Genomic DNA, 27487 nt, shown 5'->3' with positions numbered 1-27487 from the left:
TGTTTTATATTGTCATCTTGACTGGTCCTTAAATAGCACACACACATGCACACCATTAAGATAACAAACATCATGTTCACATCATACTTGTACTTCGCTGTTGGTGAATATGCACAGGTTATTTTAACTTCCCTCCCAAATCCTTCATCTGGCGTGATTCTATATGACAGATGGATCTGCCATCTTGTTCTCCCCATGTGCATGTTCCCTTCTCGTTGCTTTTATTGCAATCACTGTCTGTTTTTCGATGTGAAAATAACACACTCCTTTTTCCTTTAAATTTTTGAACATGTATGATTTATGGTTTTGTCTTAATATATAGTAGATGGCAGCTAAACAAATTTCTTCATTTGTATTCATCCAAAAAATACCATAAAAATGGTAAGAATGCTTTTGCTAAAGTAACACATTATTTAAAACACTTAAGAGTAATTGAACACGAAACATCTAACATTTTTTAACACTATTCATAATTTTATATGCGTCCCGTACTGTGTAAAAGTCTTTGGGCACCAATATATTTGTTGTTTATTATTTCGGGATTGGGGCATTATAAAATCTCATTGAATATTAAACATCAGACTGACATCCCAAACACAGGGAAAACTTGAATGTACAATAGAAGCCTATAGTGATTTGATTCTGTAGTGCAACATAAGTCATCAGATGGACCATTGATTGTAATTAAGCAAAATAGTCGTCCTCATCACCATCATTTTGATGTATGACAGATTTTATTGACGAATCACTCTAGTTGAGTATACAATTGCAAACAATAAGACAAATATTCTAGTACAAGCATCTAACATATACATGGTTCGTGTGATACAACTGTATACCCACCTCACAAACTCAATCAGCATGTTTTGCGGGTTTAAGATGGTGTTCACGTGATAGTTCGACAACCAACCGGCCATATACATGTGTGGATTAAATAGGTAAGAGTACAGTCTTCGTCGCCAAAATTCACCAAGCGGGTACGTAGCGTGGCATGTGTCTGCGAATGGGAATGTACACACACTCTCCTTGAAAAAAGCAGAAATAATAGTTAAGTAAGATGGCTGTGAAGGTGGCAAAATACATATCCAGACTCGAATGTGTCCAAGCCATTTCTTACAGAAAGGATTCAACCTGATGTGCAAAAAGTGTGCAATGCGGTAAAATAGCTTGATCGATTTATGTGAATGCATTTGTTCCGTTGTATTGTACTGTTCATGGAAGTGTCTGCAACTACGTGATGGCCTGACACTGTCTCATAGTTGCCCACCTGTTCTGTCTTGTTTGCTTTGAACTGCATTTGTGTGACTTGAACACCGACACAGGGGCACTGTTCTGACACACAATTAGAGGACTTTTGCTGCATTATTTTTCAAATGAATGAATTTATTTATTTTTACCAGTAGTAGTAGAAGTACCAGTAATCAGTACGGTACTGGTACCAGTAATTGTGTAAACACCCTCAATGTGTTTAAAACACGCCCTGCTAAACTTTTAACTGTCACGCAAATACGTTTGTATGTCTAGCATATGCCTACACATTCCTACAACATAGCCGCCTCAAGCCTACAGTAGCAAGAACGTACATCACAGCTGGTGGCTTGCGACTCATCGTCTGACTTTTTCTATGCCAGGTTGAGAGTAGCTAGCCACCAGCTAGATCACCAGCTAACAGGCTTCCACACATCACAAAGCCTACAGACGGTTGACTCATCCGATATGTCACCGCATTCGCCTTGCTTGGTGTTGTGTCGTATGTCGGTACAAAGGACAAGACACTTGAGGGAAAATTAACTATTTATTAAATACAGCTGTACACATTATTCAGCCTGTGCCTCATAGTATAAAGATACATGGCAGACATTTGAGCACATACCTCCAAGTCCTGTTATTTATAAACACCACATTGCTTTGGTTTTTTTTAAACGCTGAACGTTGCCTGAATAGCACAAAATACATGACTTAAAAATTTAAATAACATCACTGAGTTGTTCTATAAATTGTGGCATTCAGAGAAGATGTGTTAACTTTTTCAGAGTGTAGGCATAGCTAGCTAATTGCATGCTGTAGCAGTATACATTGGCCAAATAAATATAAGTAACTCACAATTGCACCGGATAGTCACTAATTGAACAAAGGTGTTAAGCTATTCTGTTGTCACTAGGTGCCGTTTTACTGCACCCAAAAAGTCAGGAAAATTGAAACCCAATCTCCAAAAATCGAGTACTACACAATTCTTAGTCTAGTGTAGTTTTTCAGCAATCATCTTCAAATGTGTAATATATAGAAACCAATCTCTGAATTCATTTAATTCACTTACATTTGTAAGTAAATAGAATTTTTTTTTAATACACCTTGAAATTATTAAACAGATAATGACACAGTATGTATTCATTTATTTAATTTTGTCACTCCTAACCTTCCTTATGTTTCACTACATGCTTTTTAAAAAAAACGGGGGAAAAAAGCTGCAAGAAATGTGCTGAATTACACAGTGCTGATGTCTATATATCATAGGAAGAATCTCCAGAGGCTCCAGTTGATGGCGAGGTGTGGCCTTACCCAGAAGGGGGGAGTTTGAATGAAGTCATAGCCCCATCATTCTCTTCCCTCTATTCTAAAACCCATGCCTGCTACCAGGTAAACCTGCCTCTGTCACTTGCATGAGTTAAACATGGCATTATACACAAGTTTAGAAAATTGTATGCAATTGTTGGTTTGTTTCTTATTAGTTTCCACCGAGCTTATAGATATTTTTTCTTTTCCTCCCTGTGTAGCCTTCCTACACAGCCCCTGGTAATATGTATTATTAGTTTTTTTAATGTCATTATTTGATGTGACAGCTTTTGGTTGTAGTAGTGCGTTTGAATCAATTGGAGGCAGCAGAGGTCTAAGAGCTAACCTCTGATGCATCCACAGCACCTATCCCAGTTGATTACGTAGGAGAGGTGGAGTATAGACCACCAGTCACAAAACTGCCAATTTTTGACAAAACCATTCAATTTGACCTTAATTTTACTTTGTCATTTCAATGACCTATCATCCTGCGCACGTTTTTGTACAGGGGCATGAAGACAATAGTACCCCGGTTGAACCCATGCAGCAACAGTTTGGAGAAGCAATACATATAGAAAAGCCCCAACCAAGGCTTGAAACCTAAACCTTCTTACTGTGAAGCGGTAGTGGTAGCTCTACGATGCACCCTTCTGCTTCCATGAAGGGAACTTCAATTCACACTCTGCTGTATATTTTGTGCTGCACACCATACATAAAACCTAATTACACATGCAGTCATGCAAGGATATAGATGACTGTGTGTGAAACTTGTAGTGGAGGTTGGTGCTACTCAATGTCAAAACGTTCTGTCTGTCTCCCGCACACACACAGTAAGACTCAAAGCTCACATATATGGAGGACCAAAAGTGCCAAAATTAAATTATATATATATATATATATATATATATTTATATATATATATATATATATATGTATATGTGTATATATATATGTATATGTGTATATATGTATATGTGTGTATATATATATATGTATATGTATATGTATATGTGTATATATATATATATATATATATATATATATATATATATATATATATATATATATATATATATATATATATATATATATATATATATATATAATTTAATTTTGGCACTTTTGGTCCGCCATATATGTGAGCTTTGAGTCTTACTGTGTGTATATATATATACACACAATAATTAAATACATTTGTAATTAATTAAATTAAATTACCTACATATATAAATCTATATATAATTATTTCTGTATTTATTTATTTCATGTTCCTTTGTTGCAGCGTTTCATGAATTTATTTTATCTGTCAAACTCGCCTGTCAAAGTTAGTGGGCGGGGCTGATTCACACAAACCTTGTCTAATCGACTGCTTCGGCCTGAAGAGGTTAGAAACATGGCGACTACGGTGATGGATTTTTTTTGCTGAAATAGAGTGATCGAGGCTTGTTATTGTGCAAAACCAACATAAAAATAAAAGCAATATTTCTACTATTTCGCTAAAGTACAGTTTTGACTTGTAGGTTTTTCCATTGAAGAGTGATTTGCTTCTGCGGCATAGTTCTCGTAATGTCTCGCCTCGACTCTCGCGAGATCTCACAGTTCTTGTAGGCACGTCACATTAACGGCTCCTCATGAACGTCACGAGAATAAAAATATTGTGTGTATGGAGCCGCAGCAGCCTTAGCTCAATAAAACTTGTTGTCCCCTCAGGAAGCAATTCAGACACAAAAGCGAGTGGCCCTGTACTTCCACCTTCCTTTTACCAGGCGGGGTCACATGACTACAGGAAATGCGAAAATAGTGACTTTTATTTCAACACGTCTCAAAAAGCACCTCATGAGAGTGTAAATCTGAGTCTAATGGTAACACACCCATTGAGGTCAATAGCGCCACCCAGCCTATTAAATTGTGTTTACTAGCTACTCACTCTGCATCAATTAATTCTGACATGGATTTGCCTTGACTTGGTGAGCAGGGTGACCAATCAGGTATTAGGACCTGCCCACCAAACTTTGATGGGTGAGTTTGACAAATAAAATAAATTCATGAAACACCGCAACACAGTGACCATGAAATAATTAATTAAATAGAGAAATAATTATATATATATATTTACAAATAATCATAGGTATTTTCATTAATTAATGACACATTTAATAACACATTGATTTATTTAATTCTATATTTAAATAAATGAAACATTTAATTAATTAATGACACATTTATTTATTGTTTAATGTGTATTCATTTATTTAATTTTGGCACTTTTGGTCTTCCATACACAAAGAGACTTTAGTGGCCCTTAGTCAATAAGTTAATGAGGATTAATAGGATTGAAAGAAAGTCAAAGAAGACTAATGAGTGGCATGAGATGGGATAACAAGACCAAAGGCAGATATATTACTGAATGTTAATTACCCTAGCCAGTAAAATAATGCATCCTTATTTCCCTCGATCCTGTTGATGTGGTAATTGAAATAAAGGTTCATGAAGACCTCTTATACATTGGATTCTGCAAATACTAACCATTAATATGTCACTGTCACGGAGTGGAGGACCCAAATGCAGGAAGGTAGGAGAGCCACGGCAGGAATGCTGGTAACTTAGTTTTAATCAAAAACAAGAAAACACAAGATCACGCCCGAGGGCGGATAAAACAGCGAGTAGCGTGGGGTACAGAGTAGATCCACGGAGAAATGCTATTAGTCAAAACACGCGTGGTGTCCACAGCACCTGGAAAGATTGCACCTAGAACGGTAGCAGAATCACAACGTCAGGTCTGGTGAGTAGCGTCACGGAGTAATAACCCGACGCTCCTTGCTGTTTCTGCCAGGCTTTTATTTTGGCCTGATGAACTAATGGGCAGAAGGTGCGTTTGGCAGGATCCGCCCTCCAGCTGTTTCCCCAGCAACTGCAAGGGAAAACAGAACCAGCTGACTCCAATCATGACAGTACCCCCCCACTAACGGACGCCCCCAGGCGGACCACCTGGCAGAGAAGGGTGCGACGAATGGAAGTCACGGATAAGCGACTGGTCCAGAATCCAGGAGCGGGGAATCCACTGGCGGTCCTCGGGGCCGTACCCCTCCCAGTCGACCAGATAATGCATCCCCCTGCCACGCTTTCGAGAGTCCAGTATGGCCCTAACCGTGTAGACAGGCTGCCCCGCTGATGACCCGGGGAGGCGGTGGGGGCGCGGCCGGCGGGCACAGTGGGCTGGCAGAGACAGGCTTGAGCAAGGACGTGTGGAAGACTGGGTGCACCTCGAGTGTGGGGGGCAGGTTGAGCCGAACTGCCACCGGGTTGATCACGGAGTCAACTTTAAACGGGCCGACAAACCGAGGCCCCAGCTTCTTGGAACTCCCAGCTAACTGTAGGTCCCGAGTGGAGAGCCATACCTTCTGTCCTGGTTGGTAGGAAGGCGCTGGGATCCGGTGCCTGTCCGCGAGTCGCCTGTTGCGGGCCATTGTGCGGCACAGGGCTTTCCTGACGTCCTGCCAAACCCTGCGAGCCCGGCGGAGGTGGACATGGACCGAGGGGATGGCAACCTCGCCATCCTGGGAAGGGAACAAAGGGGGTTGATAGCCATAGGCAGTGTTGAACGGGGACAAACCTGTGGCAGAGCATACGAGGGTGTTGTGGGCGTATTCGATCCATGGGAGGTGGGACGCCCACGAGGAAGGATGCTGATGGCACACACATCGGAGCGCCGCCTCCAAGTCCTGGTTAGCTCTCTCCGTTTGCCCATTTGATTGGGGGTGATAGCCCGAAGACAGGCTAGCCGTAGCTCCCAAGGATTTGCAGAATGCCTTCCACACCCGGGACACAAACTGAGGCCCCCTATCGGAGACGAGGTCGGACGGGATCCCGTGGATCCTGAATATGTCCCTTATCAGGATATCTGCTGTTTGCAAAGAGGTGGGCAATCTGGGCAGAGCGATGAAGTGCGCCATCTTGAAGAACCGGTCCACCACAGTAAGGATCACAGACTGACCGTTGGAAGGTGGTAGCCCGGTAACAAAATCCAGCGGCAAATGCGACCAAGGACGGTGGGGAATGGGCAGGGGGCGGAGCTGACCGGCTGGCATACGGCGAGAGGGCTTATTACGGGCACACACCGTACAGGACGTGACATATTCTTTTATGTCCTTGTGTAGCCCTGGCCACCAAAACCTCTGTGCTATTAGGGTTCGACCAACCCCAGGATGACATGCCACCTTTGATGCATGCCCCCACTGCAGCACCTCTTGACGAAGGTGTGTGGGTACAAACAACTTATTCCCAAGGCACGCTACCGGGGTCTGCGTGTTGCCAGTTGCTTCCACCACCTTCCGCTCTACCTCCCACTGGAGGGCCCCCAACACTCTGTTCTCCGGCACGATCGTTTCGGGTGGAGACCCCTCGGCGGCTGGACCGTGCATGCGGGACAAGGCATCCGGCTTGGTATTCCGGGATCCTGGTCGGTAAGTGATGACATAATTAAAACGTGTCAGGAACAGGGCCCAGCGTGCTTGACGAGGATTTTGTCTCTGAGCGGACCGGAGGTACGACAAGTTTTTGTGGTCCGTGAAGATCTGGAAGGGTTCCGCTGCACCCTCCAGCCAGTGCGTCCACTCCTGCAACGCAAGAATAATGGCCAGCAGCTCACGGTTGCCCACATCGTAGTTGCGCTCCGCCTGGTTGAGCCGACGAGAGAAGAAAGCACAGGGATGCAGCCTCTGGTCAACTGGGGACTGTTGGGACAACACCGCCCCCACTCCCGTCTCTGAAGCATTAACCTCGACAACAAATGGAAGAACCTCGTTAGGGTGTGTCAAAACCGGTGAACGTGAAAATAATAATTTTAATTGAACAAAAGCGGCCTCTGCCTGCTGAGTCCAAATAAACGGAATCTTGGTAGATGTAAGCCTCGTCAGAGGTTCCGCTTTCATGCTATAGTTGCGGATGAACCGACGGTAGAAATGAGCAAACCCCAGGAACCTCTGCAAGTGCTTTCTTGACGTAGGGGTTGGCCACTCGACCACGGCCTGGATCTTGGCCGGGTCGGCTCTCAATTGACCCTTCTCCACAATATATCCGAGGAACTAGACCGAACTGGTGTAAAACGCACACTTTTCTGCTTTCACGTGTAGCCGGTTTTCCAGCAGTCGCTCCAAAACCAGCCGAACGTGTTGTCGATGTTCTGCTAGGTTTCTAGAGAAAATCTAAATGTCGTCAAGGTAAACAAAACAAAAAGTGATTAAGCATGTCACGCAAGACGTCATTATTGAAACACTGAAATACTGCAGAAGCGTTTGAGAGGCCAAAAGGCATAACCAAATACTCAAAATGCCCAATGGGTGTTTTAAATGCTGTTTTCCATTCGTCGCCCTCCCTTATCCTGACTAGATGGTAGGCACTGCGAAGGTCTAATTTGGTAAACACCGTAGCAGAATGTAATGGTGCAAAGGCTGACTCCATTAGTGGCAATGGGTATTTGTTTTTAATTGTTATGTCATTCAGGCCACGGAAATCGATGCAAGGGCGTAGAGTCTTGTCTTTTTTCTCAACGAAGAAAAATCCTGCCCCTAGCGGCGACTTGGAAGGCCGAATAAGCCCGGCAGCCAGCGACGTTGTGACATATTCCTAAAGGGCTTGAAGTTCCGGCTTGGGTATTTGGTACAGGCGTGTACGAGGCAGCGGTGCGCCAGGAACCAATTATATCGCGCAATCATAAGGTCGATGCGGAGGGAGAGATAAGGCCCGGTCTTTACTAAAAACTTCCCGTAAGTCGTGGTATTCTGCTGGCACATTTTCCAGGTTAATCGGTTCCATTGTTGCTTTGGCTGGGCCACAATGGTAGTTTACCGCTGACTGCAGGCAATGTGAGTGACAAAACAAACTCCATCTCTCTAACCTAGGCATGCCCCAGTTTATGTCAGGGTTGTGCCTAGCCAGCCAAGTCAGACCCAGGACCACTGGGGCGGACCGGGAGGACATAATGAAAAACTGTCTAGTCTCCACGTGATTTCCCAATAAACGCATGTGTAGACTCTCCGTTCTATGCGTAATCACCCCCAAGAGGCGCCCGTTGAGGTCATACATTTCCTTGGTTTTCTCAAGTCTAACCACATGTCAAGGTGTTGACAATTTTCGGGTCGACAATACAATCATCCGCCCCAGAGTCCACCAAAGCCGTCATCTTTACAATCACCCCACCCCATGTCATTTCTCCTGACAATTGTAGCCTTTTAGTGTCCAAATGGCTATTTGGGTCACATGATACCGTGGACTGGGTGTACTCACACTGGTTGTTGCGGTGGGGTTGAACGGTTGTGGCTGGATCGGGTGCGACGTCCCGACGTCTATCAGGCCGCCTCCGACATGTGGCCAATTGGTGTCCGGGCCGACCACAATATCGGCACGCCTGATTTCTCCACTGGTTCCTGCGTTCCGCCGCAGAGAGCCGTCCTCCCCCGAGCTGCATGGGCTCGATGCAGTCTCCAGTAGGAGGGCGTCGCCACAAACGAACGCGTCGGGGGGAGAGGCGCCGAAGAAGCCGTGTCTGCTGCCTCAGGTCGTCGTTCCTCCTTCCGTTCCCGCTGCCGCTCCCGCAACCTGTTGTCCAAACAAATGGCCAGGTTGATGCGTTCCTCCAGACCGGACGTCTCGTCCCGTGCCGCCAGCTCGTCCTTGATTCGCGGGTTGAGTCCCCGCCGGAAAATCCCGCACAGCGCCGCTTCGCCGTAACGGCTCTCGGCGGCCAAAACCCGGTAGGAGATGGAGTATTCCGCCACGGACAAGTCGGCTTGCTGCTGCTTCCTTCCCTTTTACTGGGTGGTCGAAGACGTTTCTAAGTTTCGCCAGGAAGGCAGGAAATGAAGCTCGGAGCTCCGGATTGGCTTTACTGACTGCCATCGCCCATAATGCCGCCTGGCCGGAAAGTAGGCTCATTACGAAGGCGACCTTGGCGCCATCGTTCTGGAAAGTGTGCGGCTGTTGATCGAGAACCAGGCTACACTGGGATATTGGGTTCCCGAAGAACAAAGTTACTAGCTGATTGGGACGCGGAGGAGACAGGTGACGCCCCGGCTGGTCGAAAGTCCGACCTCCGCTCCACCTTCAAGGTGAGCGACCCGATCTGGGCGGTTAGCGTCGACATTGCCTCCTTCAGCTCGCGGAAGTATTGCTCGTGCTGTCCAAGTAAGCGCCCATGGCTGGCCATGGCCTGGCACAGGCTGTTGGGGTCTGCGGGGTCCATTCTGGTCGGGTTATTCTGTCACGGTCACGGAGTGGAGGACCCAAATGCAGGAATGTAGGAGAGCCACGGCAGGAATGCTGGTAACTTAGTTTTAATCAAAAACAAGAAAACACAAGATCACGCCCGAGGGCGGATAAAACAGCGAGTAGCGTGGGGTACAGAGTAGATCCACGGAGAAATGCTATTAGTCAAAACACGCGTGGTGTCCACAGCACCTGGAAAGATTGCACCTAGAACGGTAGCAGAATCACAACGTCAGGTCTGGTGAGTAGCGTCACGGAGTAATAACCCGACGCTCCTTGCTGTTTCTGCCAGGCTTTTATTTTGGCCTGATGAACTAATGGGCAGCAGGTGCGTTTGGCAGGATCCGCCCTCCAGCTGTTTCCCCAGCAACTGCAAGGGAAAACAGAACCAGCTGACCCCAATCATGACATAATATGCCCTTTGAGACTCTTAATAATTTAATATTATTTTTATTTATTTTGAGGTTTTACCAATGCCCATATGTGAACTACTTGATCTCTGTATATGGAACACTGAGAATTCAAAAGCCCCTAAAATAGTAAAACATGGAATTTGATGAACATTTCCTGGAAATTTTCCACAAAAGATTTGGAACCACTGTCATATTTGACATCATGCAACACATTATACAGCATATTCTGCAAACCTTAATCTCAATGAACACAATGGTCTGACTCCATTGTGTGTGTTTTACTTTTGCTTTACTGTGATTTGACAAAAGTTTAACAGTGATGGTAAAGTGATGACACGAGGGGTGGGCGATATTGCAAACAATGAAATAGAATTTGTTAAAAAAAAAAAAAATCTTTAGTCACAATGTATATTTTATCATATATTTTTTATTAATAAGCAATACAAATTCAATTACACATGAAATACTATTAATTATAATTATGCATTATATTTAGAAGCACCTTTCTGGGCACCATAAAATATGTTTGAAAAAATGAAAGGGGTGGCAGTGCAAAATGACATTAAATTGGGTTACCTTTTGTAAAGAAAAATATAATTCAGAAAAACGCAAAATACCTGAGTAAAACAATTGCAAAAGTTACCATTCTTTTTTCTGTTTTACAATCAAATAACAAACGTCTTAACAATTTAGCTGGTATAAAGTCAAGTCAAATTTATTTATTTAGCCATAAATGATAAAAGAGTCTGTATATATTAAACATCCATTGCTTAATCCCGGCGAGGCACGCCTCCAGATTACAGCAGTTGTGCGGGTTTGCTATTTCTAAAGGCAGATATAATTGGCTATCATCGGCATGACAGTGAAAACTAATGTTATATTTACGAGTAATATCACTAAGGGGGAAAAAGTAGATGCTAAACAAGAGAGGGCCAAGTTTTTACGGAAGTAGTCACGGTCAGTGTTGTCACAGATTACTTTTTTTTCTTTCTTTTTTTTTTAGAGAGCTCAGTATTCTTCATTTGACATCATTGCTCTCTCTCTCTTTTTTCTCTCTTTTTCTTCTTTTTTTTGGTATGTGCGAGTGTGTGTGTGTGCATATGTGCGTGCGTGGGAGTGTCTACTCATTAATTCACCTAAAACCTATTAAAAATCCCATACCGTTCACGTAAATCGAATACTTCAGAATCCAGCTAGTCGTGAGGTTGTCAGGAGACCCGAGGAAGGATCAAAGAAAAGAAAGGAAAGTGAAATCCAGCACCGACTAGACATCACCGACTACCCACCGGGTTACCAACCACAATCTTTCACCAACCCCAGAAACATCTAAATTCCAACAAATTTGGGAGACCTCAAGAGACCAAAGGAAAGACTGAGGAAAGGAAGGAAGGATAGATGAAGCAGAGTGAGATCCACAGACATCAGCCTCCACCAATTCAACGACCAGCGGAAGAAGCAGATTGTGTTTGAATTTCAATAGATGCTGGTGTGGTGGATCTGGCATGCATGAAAAAATCCACCAAAGGGGGGAGCCGTCGACCCCAGCCAGGACAGAGCAAGCACATTGGATAAGTACATTTGTGTGTTTTGTCATTTTAAATACGTTTTCACAAACTTGAATCCAAAAGTCAGATTCCGGAGCGATAGACAAGTCTGTCTCCCATTTTGAGATGGGTAAATACATTTTATCAGTATACAAAAGTAACTTATATAGTTTTGAGAGTTTTTTTGTTGTTGTCGGAAAAAGCTTTGTAATATCTTTAGCTAAAACAGTTTGAGGCGGTTGGAGAGTACCCCGACGTGTTGGAATTTGTTTCTTTATCATATTTTTAACTTGCAGATAATGTAAAAAAATTCAGTTTTTTATTTTGTATTTTTGGAGCAAGGATGTATATGCTATAAACATATTATCTAAGAAAAGATGGTGGGGATGTGTAATTCCTTTCTGCCCCCACACACATAAATAAAATGATTGGTTGTTAAGTTGAAAGTCGGGGTTATGCCATATGGGAGAAAGCCCACAGGGCTCCAATTGCGCTTTTGTAATTTCTAGTGCCTTCCACCAGGCGGTCAGGGTGGCGGAAATCCTTGTTTTTTTTTTAAATAATTGTGTCACAGATTACTTGAAAGAGTAATGTGATTACAGATTATTCAAAAAGTAATCAAGTTACTTTATTATTTTGTCAAAGTAACTAAGTTACTTAATTAAAAAGTAATTTTATAAATTACTTTTTAAGTAACTTAATTTGTGCCATTTGCTGCCTCAACATAAGCATGACAACCGGTTACATAAGTGCATAAACTTGAAACATGTTTCTGTTTCTCTGTTTTTACAATACAGAAATTGGTGTATACCACGTTACACCTGCAAGCTATTTATAAACTGTAACTATAACATTTACATGTAGGCTGGATGCAACTGTAACTATAAAATGTTATATTTTCTCAAGTACCAGAGCTGAACTACAGTCATGCAGATAACCTTTTTTCTTTTTTTTTTACTCTGGCATACTCTTTCTTGAGGTATGACGAGAAAGACACTCTGTGGGGCAGCTCAGCATTATTGCTAATCTAGTGTAACAAACTATATGTGTTGTGTGTTCCACTGTTGCCATTTCTTTTTAGCACTCTTATGTCCGACTGTTAGTAAACGCAACACAGGTCTCACGGGAGAGGAGGGACGTTACGTGTGGGCTGGTTGCGTGTGTTTGTTCTTGGCTTTTCTGCCAGCCCTCGTGAGTTGTGTTTCTATTTTCTGGTGTCGGCTACGGCCAACAGTGGCGTTTGTTCATTTAAATAAAAGGGTGACATCCCAACCAACGTTTGCTGGTGGCGTTCTTGCAATACGTTACACTATTAATGCACGGAAAGAGGGCGAGTCAACAGTACTCAATGGACATATTTCCTCTGTAACATATCGCCTGACCAACTTTTTTCAGATCACTCCCACTTACTGGTGATCTTTTACGAAAATCCAGCTTCATCTGTTTGCGTGCCAGGGAGGCTGAAGTAACTGTAGAACTTGTCTCCTTACCTGTCGGCTTTGCTTCGAGTTATATCGCACTGTGCTGTGTTCCTCAAATTGGATGTGGAGTTTTTAGCGGTCGACAGTGTTTTTGAGCCAGTGCAAAGTTTGCAACACATTGCGAGGTTTGCGAAGTAATGGCAAATAGGTCAAATCGATTTGATTCGATTGAGAAGGGCCCGATTAGATTCACAATTCACATTGATTTTCAATTCAGTTAAGGATTTCATGCAATACCAATTTTACTTTTATTTGGAAGACATTCTCATAAGTACCAATGTTGCAAATAGTAGAAACTTCTTTCTCTTACTTGGAGCATTAGTAAAAATATGAATATTTACATTTATAATTGAATCCAATGCAGTTACATTAATCATGTATATTGTAATGAACATGACCTGATCAAAACAATAAATAATACAGTGGAACCTCGGAGTTTGAACGTCTCGGAACTCGTACAAATCGGACTTCAATTAAAAAATCTGAGTAAAAAATGCCTCGGAGTTTGAACTCATTCTCTGAGTTCAATCACCCATGCAAAGCAAGCTAAGCCGAATGTACCTTAAACGGGTAGCCGAGTGAAGCCGAGCGATGCCGAATGCTCACGTTGCGGGAGTTGAGACGATGCACTGCTCATTTCCAGTCAGAGTGTTAATACTCCCAAAGGTTCTCCATACATTTGCGAGTGCATTTTAATTTTTCCACAAAAATTTTATTTGCCATGGGGTCAAAGAAAGACAACAGTGCCAGTGGCAAAGAAAAACGTACAGTGCTATGAACCACAGTAGATTTAGGAAGATTATCGCGCCGTTGTAACTACCGCGACTACTTCCGTAAATACTGGCACGAGGACCTTAGCTGCTCAACAATGTGCCTGACGTTAAACAGTGCACGCAAGGACCCCTTAGTAGTCTAACAATATGCCCAATGTAAAATACACCAACTCAGCACTGAACTAAAGCAAGAATTAACATAGCATTTTTCATCCACTGATGCCATCACACCACAACATAAAGGTAAGGGACTTTTTTATTGTTTAAATACTGTAAAGGATGTAAATGTAAAAAATATAAATAGAAATTTTCAGTTTTTGGAGCTTGGGAACGGATTAATTGCATTTACATTATTTCCTATGGGAAAAAATGTTTCGGAGGTTGAACAATTCAGACTTTGAACACTTCACAGGAACAAATTATGTTCAAACTCCGAGGTACCACTAGTGTTGCACGGGATACCGGTACCAGTACCGTACCTTGATCTTTTAGCGTAAAAAACGGCTCAGTATCATTTAAAAAATAAATACAAGACAGCCCGCCAACTCTGTTTTAAAAGTTAGGTACACAAACACGCATGGCCAGCTGTCCACCGATATGTGGAAAAGGCCTTAAATAAGCGACATGCCTCGTTCAGCGTGTGTGTGAGAGGGCGCAGGAAGATGGCTTTACGCACTGTAGCGCTCGCTGGCCGTCCACTCCTAGTTGAGAAGTGTGATGTGCTAATCAAGGCTCCACGGGAGTGGAAGCCACGCGACAGCATTGGCATTGCCTACGCATGTTTTTAATAAACACATGAAGAACACACGTGTGGTTTTCAATTTTCAGTTTTAGAAACATTTTGTAACAAGAGCAAATGTTTTTTGCGGAGAAGCAGAAGAAAAAGCAGCAATCATTCCTGCAGTCGACTCAAGGTGCGTTCAATGAACAGGCACACAGTAGGAAATCACAGTTTTCCATAGAAAAAGGTCAGACGACTGACAGAGCAACAGACACAAGTTGTGACACATTTTTGACCCTTCCCTTAAAAATAAGTGGAGTGTGAATTATTTTGTTCCCAGTTTGTAGTATTTGATTACGCAATTGACTAATTGGGAGCGGAATGCACGCACACTCAAGCAACGTTACATTGAGTCATTGGAGTGCCACTGTATTGCCAATATTTAAAACGAATGACATAAAATACAGTACTTCAAGAATATGGCATGCAATGTGAAAGCACATACAGTATAAACAAAAATATATACAGTATGTACATAAATTAACATGTATACATCCCAATATTTTGAATTAATAATGAATACAAATAATTTGAAGTTATTTTGTCAGTTTTTATTGTGCCGTTTTTGCTGATGTTTTAGAGATTTGTCGAGGTAATCGTGACAACACTAGGTACCACTATAATTGAAATCAATTACAACTGCAGCGCTATGTAAATAAAGGGGCAAAAACAAATCATGACGTTCACATTCCTGTGACGGTTTTTATGCTCGGGTTCCAGTCAATAATAAATAAATAAAAACAAATTGACATAAGAGACACAGTCATAGTGCATAATTATGCATCCACGTTTTGTGTTTTTATGTCCAATTTCTTACCTTACTTCTTTTGGGGTGTATTTGTGTTCAGTCTTTTGCTTTTTCTTTCATTTAATGTACAATTTGCCAACCGCGATAAGAAAGAAGAAGAAGTCATGCATTACCGCCAGTGGCCTTTTTCATAGCCATAGGTATCTATGCTAAAGAAAGGGGCGCTAATGAATCAAAAGTATTTGATAACCATTAAATAGAAGTAGAAGAAGTAGTCCGTAGTCTTGTGTAAGTTATAGTGTAGTATGACTTATTTACTATTTAGCGCAGCAAGTAAACGATTAGGATTCTACTTTTGGCTCCAATGTGACACAGAATTTTAGTAAAGGTAAGCCATTTAAAACTACTGCAAAAAGAAAAGATTTTCCATAGTGCATCTGTCTAAACAGTGTGTGTTTGCATGTGTGTATTTTTTGAGAGGGAAACCTGCGATGCGATCCGCTTGCATTAAAACGCAGCCCATTTTTAAAGCTATATAGCAATCAGCAGCTTGGAGCGGCTCATGCCTGAGCTGTTTCCTTTCTTTGTAAGCACTGGGCTCCTTTTGGGGTACTCTGAATAACAGAAGGGCACATTTGAACAATGTTCACACGAGGTTTTGAACAAGTACGTGCTCGCCTCGAGCACATTAATTTACCTGAAAAAGCCTTATTAAAAATATCGATGCATGGTTTTATGAATCGATATTGGGCTTTGAAAAACAATATCGATTCGATATTGATGTATTGATATTTTAAACCCAGCCCTAATGGCAAATGCACCCGTTTGTGGAGCTCCTCCTGCTTCTTCCATTGTTTACGTCGTAGTGTCTATTGCAAGGGTTCCCAACTAAATTGGCAAGAGGTTCACTAACCCGATCAGCCCAATTGACCGGGGTCCGGACATGAAAAACACCCAACCGCAATAATTTCTACTTTCTGCTTTTTTATTCAATTGTAAACATGTCAATTAATTGACCAAAAAGTTCAAGTTCTTAAATAATTCAACTTATTTTTAGTCTATTGTTCAAATATTTCGTTCTTTAATTTATTTTTTGTGCAAATATTCAATTATTAAATCTTTCAAGGAAGAGTCCCCATCACAAATTATTTTCACATTATTTCCTTTCTCTTTCAGCATTTCCTTTATGGACAAATATATGTCCTCTCCTCTCGTATGTGTTTTCAAAGCTGTGATACCCAAAATGTCCTCAACAAATGTTTTTGTCTCCTCGTGATAGAGTCGGACATATACAAAAGCGATTGTCACTTACATCAGTTGATTGATGATTCATCCGCAGCTAACGCAATACACCGAGCACTTTGATGGCACTGTCAGGGTGCACACATTCTCCAAGAGCAGCGCTACTCGTTGTTGTCGTTGTTGCTTGTTCTTAATTTGCTCTCCTTTCTCTTCAAATAGCGTGTCTGCCATTGCTTCCAAACATAACTCGACCATTCCGGAGTCAGTAAAAGGATTTCTGTGTTGCGCCCAAAATCCACTCCACGCGTAGTGAGTAGGCAGATAAACTGGGCTCGTAGCCCTCGATGCCGGTAAAATTAAAGCATATACCTCAGTCTATTCACTTTTCAGTGTCTACTTTTCGGACTTTTGACCACGCTATACTTCATCACTTTTTTTGTGAGAATACGTGTACCCCGAAAAACAAAACAAATTGCGAGCTTACCGGACCCCCCGGCTCTTGTCAAATGACCCCGGCTCAGGCATAGCTGCCCTAGCGCGCGCCTATTAAAAAGTAGTCTATCGATAAAACTGAATATATTTCCCCCCCAGTACATATTCTTGGAGGCCCGCATGAAAGGGTCTCACGGCCCCGGAGTTGGACCGTTGCGTCTTCCGCTGAGACATGACATGCAATGTGACGTCACTCCCAAATGCAAGAGAAACTTTTTCTCCTCGAAATTCTCTTCAAAATATACAACAAAGTTCTGCATTCTACATACATTATGATATAATTTAAAAAATAGTAACACAGCCACTTAGATAAGTAACTTTAATTAGATTACTGGTTTGAAAAAATTAACGCGTTAGATTGCTCGTTATTGAAAGAAAGTAATTGGATTACAATATTTGTTAGTAACAACACTAGTCTCGGTAGATGGTGCGATTATCTCCTTCCTTAAATCCACTGTGGTTTGTAGCACTTTCTGTTTTTCTTTGCTGCCACAAGGGTTATTATAGTTTTGGAATTTTCATTTGAGTTATTTTTTATTTGGTTTTGAGTTTTGTTTTTAAATTTTAGTTAGTTTTAATTAGTTTGCAAAGTGGTTCTGTTAGTTTTTATTTGTCTTAGTTATTTTAAAAAATACTTAATTTTAGGTTAGTTTTAGTTAATTTTAGTATTAATTTCCATTTGTTTATTTTTTTCCTTCAATTTGTATTACTCGTGTGCAATATTTAATAATCACCATGATAAAATGAAAAAAGTAACGCTTTTCTTACCTAGCGTTGCAATTTAGCTGATTTAAATGAAAAGCAGGCGAGCCAAGCCATTGGAACCAAAAGTAAAGCACGCAAAATGATCGCCTAGGAGTGACGTCATCTGAAGGTGCTTTTCTCTTGGCTGCTGCTAGATGACGTCACTTCTGTGTGACACACTTTCAAATGTCCTTATTCAGGTTAATATCGAAATAAATACATTTAAAATCACATTTTAAATAATCCCCAAAGGCTATGTATTAAATTAATTACCAAAGATTAAAACAAAGGACATTTTCGCTATAATAATAGTTTGTTTTAGTTAGTTTAGTAAAATAAAATGTAGTTTCAGTTAGTTTTTGTAAAAAAAAGAAACGAAAAGAACATTAACGAAGTTAAGTTTCATTAACGAAGTTGTTTTTTGAATTTTAGTTTTAGTTAATTCATAAAGTAGAATAACCTTGGCTGCCACTGGCACTGTTCTCTTTCTTTGGGCCCATGGTGAAGAAAATTGTCGTGGAAAAATCAAAATGCACTCGCAAACATCGGAGCACCTCCGGTATTGTTCACGCTCTGGCTCGAAATGAGCAGCGCCTCGTCTCGACTACCGTGACATTTTCCGCCCTGATTTTTGGGTCAAAGTCCAATTTGTTCAAGTTCTGAGACGTTCAAATTACGAGGTGCCACTGTAATTTATGATCACCAAAAGACCATGTTGCAAACTGAAGTTTCAGGTCGGAACATATGGTACTACGAGATCAACGAGATAGGAAGGAACTGAGCCGTGTAATATTTTATATGTAAGTAACAAGACCTTGAAACCAGACCCACTACCAGAAGCCAATGCAAGTTGGCAAGTATCGGAGTAATATGATCAAACTTTTTCGTCCTTGTCAGAAGTCTAGCTCCAGCATTTTGTACTTCACTTTATGGGTGTGGGTACCAGCAAATCAGGATATCTTATAATACATAAGTACAAAAAAATTGATTAGCTTGTAAATGTCACGTGACCAAACCCAAAAAGCTGGTGAGCTGTGACATTCACAGGCTGAGCCCGTAAACACAATGACATTTTTCTACTAAGTTCATATTCCACAAATGTAATATTTATCAGGATAGTAGAGTTACATAGAACATGATGCAAATACATTTTTTGACTTGACTTCTGCTTTAAGACTTGTGACGTAATGAACTTCAGCGATGTTGGCAGCCTGTTTGCAATGGAACCAAAGCAATTTGGTTCATTTAAAATAGTACAAATGATGCAATGATGATGGTTCTGGAGTAGCACTATTTTTAATCAACAATAGGTCTGTTAATCCATTTCTATCCGTGCACCTAATGAACATGATGAACATTATGATCCTGTGATCTGAAAACCGGAAGTCCCTGTGTGTGTTTCCATCTCTCTCTCCAATGTCTGTCTCCTATAGAGTATAACCCCCTATGCATCCTTTTAACAGTGGGAGACTGCGATAGCGCTTCCCTTACCAGAACAGTGGACTAATGGAAGGGCTGGGAATGAGCCAAAATGGTTAGGAACCAACACAAAAGACCACAGTCTACTGATCTGACTAGAGTCTGACATAAGATACTTTAAATACAAATTTATCTGATTTATTTATTTTACTGTCAAGTTGTAAATTCATGAAAATGTCAATTTTTTATTGCTTTTCATTGGACCAATTAGCATGTGTTGAATTTGACGGACGCTTTGCATGACAAATGAGTGGTGTTGTGCACCATGTCGTTTTCCAGTGTATTTGATGTACAGAGGACCTGGAAAAGAAGGCAAGTTGTGGGAGTTAGGCCAGCTACAAGTGATAGAATAGATACAAAAATGACATACTGGTCATTTGTTTGCCTTTCAACGCCGTTGTTGAAGGCATAGAAGTTCAAATGGGGTGCTGAGCTGTGTCGGTGGCCCACTACTAAAGCACACCGTTAGTGCTCTGTGCTCCAAAACCGAAAACGTGGTTGTGGCACAAAAAAAATATATTAATAATAATAAGAAGAAAAAGCACGGCTCAAAAGACCCTTTATGATAAATAAAAATATTGTTTCAAGGTTTTCCTTGCCCGAATGCAGGTTACTGGGGGCCTCCCTCTGGAGCCAGGCCTGGAGGTGGCGGGGGGACGGGTCCTGACTGTTGTTTGTGCTTATGCACCAAACAGCAAGTACCCACCCTTTTTGGAGTCTTTGGAAGCTGTGCTGGAGAGCGCTCCCCCTGGGTACTCCTTCATACTGGGTGACTTCCAACGCTCACGTGGGCAATGACAGTGAAACCTGGAAGGGGTTTGATTGGGAGGAACGGACCCCCGATCAGAACTCTGAAGTGGGCTCTCCTATATCTGGGGTCAAACTGAGGTGGTTGGAAAGCTCCTCGGTGGCAAGGCCCTGGGAGTGGATGAGATCTGCCTGGAGTTCCTAAAGGCTCTTGATATTGTGGGGCTGTCCTGGTTGACACGCCTCTACAACATCGTGTGGACATCGGGGACAGTGCCTCTGGATTGGCAGACTGGGGTGGGGGTCCCCCTTTTTAAGAAGGAGGGCCGGAGGGTGTATTCCAACTATTGAGGGATCGATCAATCAATCCATCCATCCATCCATCCATTAATCAATCAATCTTTATTTGTATAGCACTTTTCATCCAAAAAAACACAACTCAAAGGGCTTTATGTTGTTTAAAAACAAATCCCGACTTATCTTTATTTTTTTACTAAAAGTGCATAGAAAGGTTAAATATTATAATCATGAGACCATTTATTTATCTCAAATTACGTTATTTTAATCATAATAACAAATATAAAGTACATTGCATACATTTACTCTGAGTAATGAAAATTAATGAGTGTATCCATGTTGAAGGCAAAGAGGAAAAGCAAAATGAGGAGCAGAAAAGAGGAGCAAAACCTTACAACTGGCTGATTTTAACAATGCCTTTTCAATGCTTCAAAAGTGTTTGTGTTTGATCCTGAGAAAGTTTTATGAACACTGTTAAAAGGTTCATTGCAAGCTTGATAATCTAATACTAGCCATTACCAGCCTTAAAAGGATGTAAGGATAAAGTTCAGTCTTTGGATATTAAACATGCATGATGTGTGCTTTTATTTAATTGGTCATGAAATATTAATAGGGTTGGCATTCACTCGCTGACATTTGACAAGAGAGGGGGGAAAGTGAAAGAGGCTCATGAAGGCAGGTGGTTATTTTTCCAGCGTGCCAATGCATTGTGTTCCGCGTTTCCAAGCAAAATAGTTAGTACTGTACTGGAGTGTAGTAGTGTAAAATCTGTTTACAGTTCGAACTTATGTTGGTAGGCCCTTAAAATAATCATTTAAAATAGATATATACAACTATTGATTTCTGTTTAGCATTAATTGCAATTCACAATCAAATGGTTCTATTCTCTTCTGAAATGAGTTTCCCTGGTATCTTACACATGATGAGAAAAATATAGCTGTTTTGCTATTAACGTTTGACTTGGACTAGAGGAATGGCATTGGCATGATCTGTTTAACTTTCTTATTATACACATATGACCACACGCACATGTGCCCGCACACTCCTCTGTCCATTTGTTTTCATATATGACAGCTTTCATCTCAGAAAGTTAATCAAACATCTCTTTAGACCTTATATTTATCTGACAGTACCAGGTGTATTTCGGGACCCAGGAAGCTGTTGCCATAGCTACTGTTCCCAAGGCAACACTGGAAGAAGCTGTAACAGGGGTCCTGCTCCACCTTTGACTAATCCTTAGGGATGATACAAAAGCTGTTGATCTGTTTGGCCAATTGTTCTCCCAGGATTTTGAGTATGCTGAATTGTTCTACTAGGATTTTAACTTCTGATAAGGGTCATGCAGGGAATTTATCTAATAAGTGTGCTTCCCTCAGGTGCCCCTGATAAGCCCTTGAACAATTGAAAAGTTTCATAATTTTGAGAATTTTTTTTAAATCTGGATCAGTGCTCAGCAACAGCCTGTTGTTTCTGTACAGGAGCCTATGCATGGCATGTCTGTGTGCTTCTGACTGCGTTCATGTGAGAGATCGTGAGTGTGTGGGAAAGCTGTGTGCTGCAGTATCTGCAAAAAGCCTGAGGAAATGTAGCTTCTTCACTCATTTAAGTATAAAAGCACAACACAAACAGCCAATTGAATGGTGTTCACCCAAAAGTAGGTTCATGCTTATTTTACACCTGTTACTTTCTACTCGTTGCTTCTGCTTGCAAAGATTATGCTACTATTTTTCACTACCTAAACCAGTCACGGGCATCACTGTATACTGCATATTTGTTTGTGCCACTGCATTTGTGTGTGTTGGATGTATTTATTTTGAGAATAGAATTTGTCATGTCAGTGGATGTTTGGCATATAGAAGGCGTGGCTTGAACTAGTTTGGTATCTGGCAGTGAGGAATGGAGTGAGGTGTCAAATTGCAGCTTCAAAAGACTGTATAAGACAATTTAACAGAAAGGGAGAGAGAGAGAGGGAGAGAGAGGGAGAAAGAGGGAGGGAGAGAGAGAGGGATAGAGGGAGGGAGGGAGGGAGATAGTGGGTGTAGGTGAGGTAGAAAAAGAGAGGGAGAAAAAGAGAGACAGAATAATGTACTAAGAGATGTGAAGACAGGGAGACTTAGAGTGAGAGGAGAGATGTCGGAAGGGACGGGGTTGAAGAGAAGACGAGTTCCAGCATGATTATTCAAACCACCCTCCCACTTCAAATGCCTGCATCCTTCCACCTGCTTCCTTGCATCTGCCCAGCCACTCATCTGTCCCATACAGCACCCTGTCTTTTTTAATGGGAGCACACAAAAAGGCAGATTGGCTGGCCGTCTCTTTGGCTCTCCATACCGAGGAAGAGGAAGAGGAAAGGAGGTGGTTTTGGAGGAAGACAGAGATGAAGAGTGAGTTCCTTTCACTAATCAATTCTCATATGTCATCCGGCCTCCACTCCCTCTCAAGCTGTCCAATCTTTGTTGAGTGTTGAGTTCAAGATGATTGATGGACTCAGGATCTAGGGAATATTTTTTTCCTGACTAGGTTTAGGGACGATGGACAAATTGATGGACAAAAAGTGGATTATCAAATGAACCGCACGCTTAGAGAGGTTGCTGTTCCAATTGTAAAAATTACTCTGTTTTCCTAATAGCTTCTACCTCAGGTTAATCTCTTTATCTGACAGCTGCTCTCATGATTCTTGGAACAAAAGAAGACGCTACAAGAAAATAGAATTAACTATGCCTTTTCAGTCCCTTGGAGCCTGTGGTAAAGTTGGACTATACATTTGATGGCAAATCCATAATGGACAGAAGAACAAGTCAGCTCATAAAACGGAGAACCAATGGAAAAGCGTTTCTATGTGAACTCTTGATTGTCTGACAGAAGAAGCTAACATACAGAGCAGAGAAGATGAACTATATTTTTGGCAACAATACTCTTTACCCCCGTAGTGGGAGGGTAGGTGGAACTTCTGGAGGTCAAGGTGCAGGGATAGGAATCAAACAAAAGCTGGGACCGAAACGTGGCTCCTCGGAGGAACTGGCAGCACCACACACCTCCTCCCCATCCACCTCCTCTCCTGCCTCCTCGTCTCCTTCTACGTCCTCTTCTCGCTGGCAGCAGCTTCTTATGTTCTTCTCCAAGAGGAGTGCCTTCACTGACTGTATTACTTCTAGCCAGGTAACATATGTCACATGCTCTTTGTGAGTGTGAATTGTGCTTAAGGGATGGTAGCGGATCTGGGTGGGAAGTCTGTAATCTAAGATGGGCTTTTGTGTTGGATGTCTGTGCGCGTGCGTGCGTTTGTGTGCGTTTTATCAGGCAGGCTGACTCTAGCGGTCTCTTTCATACAATACTAGTACACAGGGTTCAAAGTCAGGTTTGAAGCAGCTCTATTTTTTGGTGAAATATTTGATCATGATGCCAGGGAAGTGAGCCACTGTGAGACCCAGAGAGCTGCTGAGTTGCCATGGCAAAGTTATGAAAGAGGCAAGTGTGTCATCTAATAAGATTGATCTAAAGGTGTATCTATTTCGAAATATTCAACCTTAACTTACTGAATATGTGGGAGGAAGGTATCAAGGAAAACTCTGTACTTTGGAAATAAAGAGAACATTTACATCCTAAGAGAGCAGTGCTTAGCAAGTGCACCCTTGTAGTATATATAGGATTAGGGTTATGAAAATGGTAATTTTCATAGTCATAAAACAATTTTGAGGCCATGGTAGCTGCATTACACAAATTCAAGTAATGCATCAAATTACCTGTCTGCTCTGAGGACCTTTTAATCTACAATCCATGTGTACACAAAGTAACATAGTTTCAAGTTGACAGTTGTAATTTTTTAGATGATTGTTTTGACACAAATGTTATATTTGCCTTACACTCTGCAAAGCAGCTGTCCTGAACTTGGGACGTTGCATACAATCAACCATTTTTGGAACCTCCGACATGAGTGCACATTCATAATAACAATGCATACTATTAGTGTGTATAAACTCTAGTCAACAAAACAGTTGTGTTTATGTGAGCTCCTGACTGGCATCATACTAAACAAATTAAAGTATGTTCTGAATCCTGAGAGTAATGTAGGTTAATGGATGGCATGCTGCAATTGCTGCACTTAAAACAATGCCTGCTCAGCCTATGGAAAAAGTTAACCTAGCACAGTAATCACTGGCTCGGGTTTGCAAGGTGTTGCCAGTTTTCCAACTAAAGCATTTACTGACTGATACTCCCTTATGTGATATACAAACGCACATACACACAAACACTGATTCTTGCTCAGTTTATTTATGTGAGACTAGCAAAGTGTCTGAGGGTGCTGCCTGTATGTGGTTCTAAATTTGGAATTTGCATTGCTCGCTCTCCTTTTTTTAAATTATATTAAAGGGGATTTATTTTAAACCCTTCCAAATAGGCATGTAATGATTCCATCTTACCTTTGACACCATGGCGAATTTTCTATGAAATATTACGTATTTCACTGGCTGTTTTTCTAACGCGGAAGAAACCCCACCCTGGAGCCGGGCCTGGAGGTGGCGGGGGGACGGGTCTTGACTGTTGTTTGTGCCTATGCACCAAACAGCAAGTACCCACCCTTTTTGGAGTCCTTGGAAGGTGTGCTGGAGAGCGCTCCCCCTGGGGACTCCTTCATACTGGGTGACTTCCAACGCTCACGTGGGCAATGACAGTGAAACCTGGAAGGGGTTTGATTGGGAGGTACGGACCCCCGATCAGAACTCTGAAGTGGGCTCTCCTATCTCTGGGGTCAAACTGAGGTGGTTGGAAAGCTCCTCAGTGGCAAGGCCCTGGGAGTGGATGAGATCTGCCCGGAGTTCCTAAAGGCTCTTGATATTGTGAGGCTGTCCTGGTTGACACGCCTCTACAACATCGTGTGGACATCGGGCACAGTGCCTCTGGATTGGCAGACCGGGGTGGGGGTCCCACCTTTTTAAGAAGGAGGGCCGGAAGGTGTATTCCAACTATTGATGGATCGATCAATCATTCCATCAATCCATCAATCCATCCATTAATCAATCAATCTTTATTTGTATAGCACTTTTCATCCAAAAAAACGCAACTCAAAGGGCTTTACGTTGTTTAAAAACAAATCCCGACTTATCTTTATTTTTGTTAGATAATTTTGACAATTTTACTAAAAGTGCATGGAAAGATTAATTATTGTAATCACGAGAACATTTGTTTATCTCAAATTACGTTATTTTAATCATAATAACAAACATAAAGTACATTGCATACATTTACTCTGAGTAATGAAAATGAATGAATTTGTATCCATGTCGAAGGCAAAGAGGAAAAGCATTTTTCTAACGCGGAAGAAACCCTACATGGTTGCCGCTCTGGAGCGCTGCGTTCGAGTACTCATGGGTGGCCACGCAAAACCGGTCAGCCCTTGCAATACAACCGCGTCTTCTTTAAATGTGGAAATTGGATGGATGTTCAATTCTTCAATAAATATTTGAAACAAAATGGCTCCTTTGCCACAAGAAATCGTTGTGGAGGAAGAGGGGAGTGAGAAAAAAGAAACCCTGAGTGGGAAGTAAACCAGGAACATTCTGCTTTCAGGGAAAGCGTGCTAACAACTACACAATTAGTTCAGAAATTTTACTTGTAGTTCACATAAATGTCAGCCACAACCTTTCTGGGAATTTAAGACGGCCAATTGTCATTGCACTTTGGAATTGCAAATGTGAAGGATAATTGATTGCTTTAAATTCATTTGGACAGAATGTTTACTGATAAAGGCTACTTTTATCACTATACTGTGAGCATGGTGGTCTCAGAGAAAGTGTGTTTAGTCTGCAGTGGCGGTGCCGGGGTGGGTCCGCACCTAATGACGTCATAGAGTGAGTACCCGCTCGTTTTCACAGGTTGGGAGGGGCTGGTATTTGGAGAGCAGAATGACCTAGCATTTCTCATAGGGGGCAAATGGAGTAAAACACCATTTTGGTGATGTTTTTGGTGAGGAATTAGCATTTTAACATGGCTAAAAGCTCCAGAAAGATGATTTTTTTCATGTTACTGTCCTTTTAAATTTTCCTTTATATCGCTGTACTTGTTATTGCACTCGCTTCTTCCTTCTACTTTCCTGTTAGTTAATTTGTCTTCTAATTAAAGAAAAATAGCTGCAAAAAGTGCACTAACATGCGCTCCAACTTCAATTAACTCTGTATTCTCCAAATGCATTCAACTAATGTATTTAACTAAAAAATAATAATAATAATCTATCCTCTAAAATGTGCTGGCGTACATAAATAATAGGGATCCTCGATATCACCTTTTGTCAGACCGATATGATACTCTTCAGTACTCACCGATACAAATACCAAGTGCCGATACCGCTAGTACTTTTGATACTTAATATTGCCAGAAAAGCAATGACACATAATTTTAAAGAAATATCCCAATATATAACATTTCCTTAAAATTGCATGACAATTTTCTATTATCTTTTTACATTTGTTCATAGGAGACATATATTGTATAGAACACACAATAAAATGAATTTAAAAAATAAATAAATAAAAGGACGTCTATATATTCAAATCTATGATGACGGTCAAGCCACTTGCGTGGCACAATATATTTTAATTAATAAAGTTATAAGGATGTTAATCATTGTCATATATGTGTGTCTAAATGTGAAGATTTTCAAACACAAAATATAAAGGCAGAAAACAGTGTAATGGAAGCATTAAAGTAAACCGTGTGTGTCAATAAGGGGGTATGCACGTTGTTGCATTTTTAATGTATGAAGAGTGCTTTGTAGATAAGTGGTAATGGATGGATGGATGGATGGATGGATGGATGTTGTTACGGTCCATGATACTTAGTTGTCGTTTTGTATTTTTTGTTTTGTGGGTGTTCTGGGGTTGTGTTACGCGTTCCAGCTGTTCCACCCTGATTGGTGGCCCTCGTCTAGACCAG

The 27487-nt window shown here is 41.4% G+C and overlaps 1 protein-coding gene across 6 annotated transcripts in view; it reads left to right on the top strand.

The window, feature by feature from the left end:
* The window catches only part of LOC147165202 (discs large homolog 1-like protein), a 127316-nt gene that overhangs the window by 36507 nt on the left and 63322 nt on the right, over window positions 1-27487 (top strand). For 4 of the 6 annotated variants that reach the window (XM_086088314.1, XM_086088316.1, XM_086088312.1 and 1 more), the window contains one exon: window positions 2515-2637. The exons of the other annotated variants lie outside the window; for them this stretch is intronic. In XM_086088314.1, coding sequence (XP_085944440.1) covers window positions 2515-2637 — 123 coding nt within the window. The remainder of the gene's footprint in view (window positions 1-2514; window positions 2638-27487) is intronic. 6 annotated transcript variants of the gene reach the window in all.

Source organism: Leptonotus elevatus, chromosome 11 (assembly GCF_054856555.1).
Source record: "Leptonotus elevatus isolate MCC_2025b chromosome 11, RoL_Lele_1.0, whole genome shotgun sequence".
NCBI classification, from domain to species: domain Eukaryota; kingdom Metazoa; phylum Chordata; class Actinopteri; order Syngnathiformes; family Syngnathidae; genus Leptonotus; species Leptonotus elevatus.
Note: the sequence above shows the minus strand (reverse complement) of the source record. Positions and strands in the feature narration are given on the sequence as shown.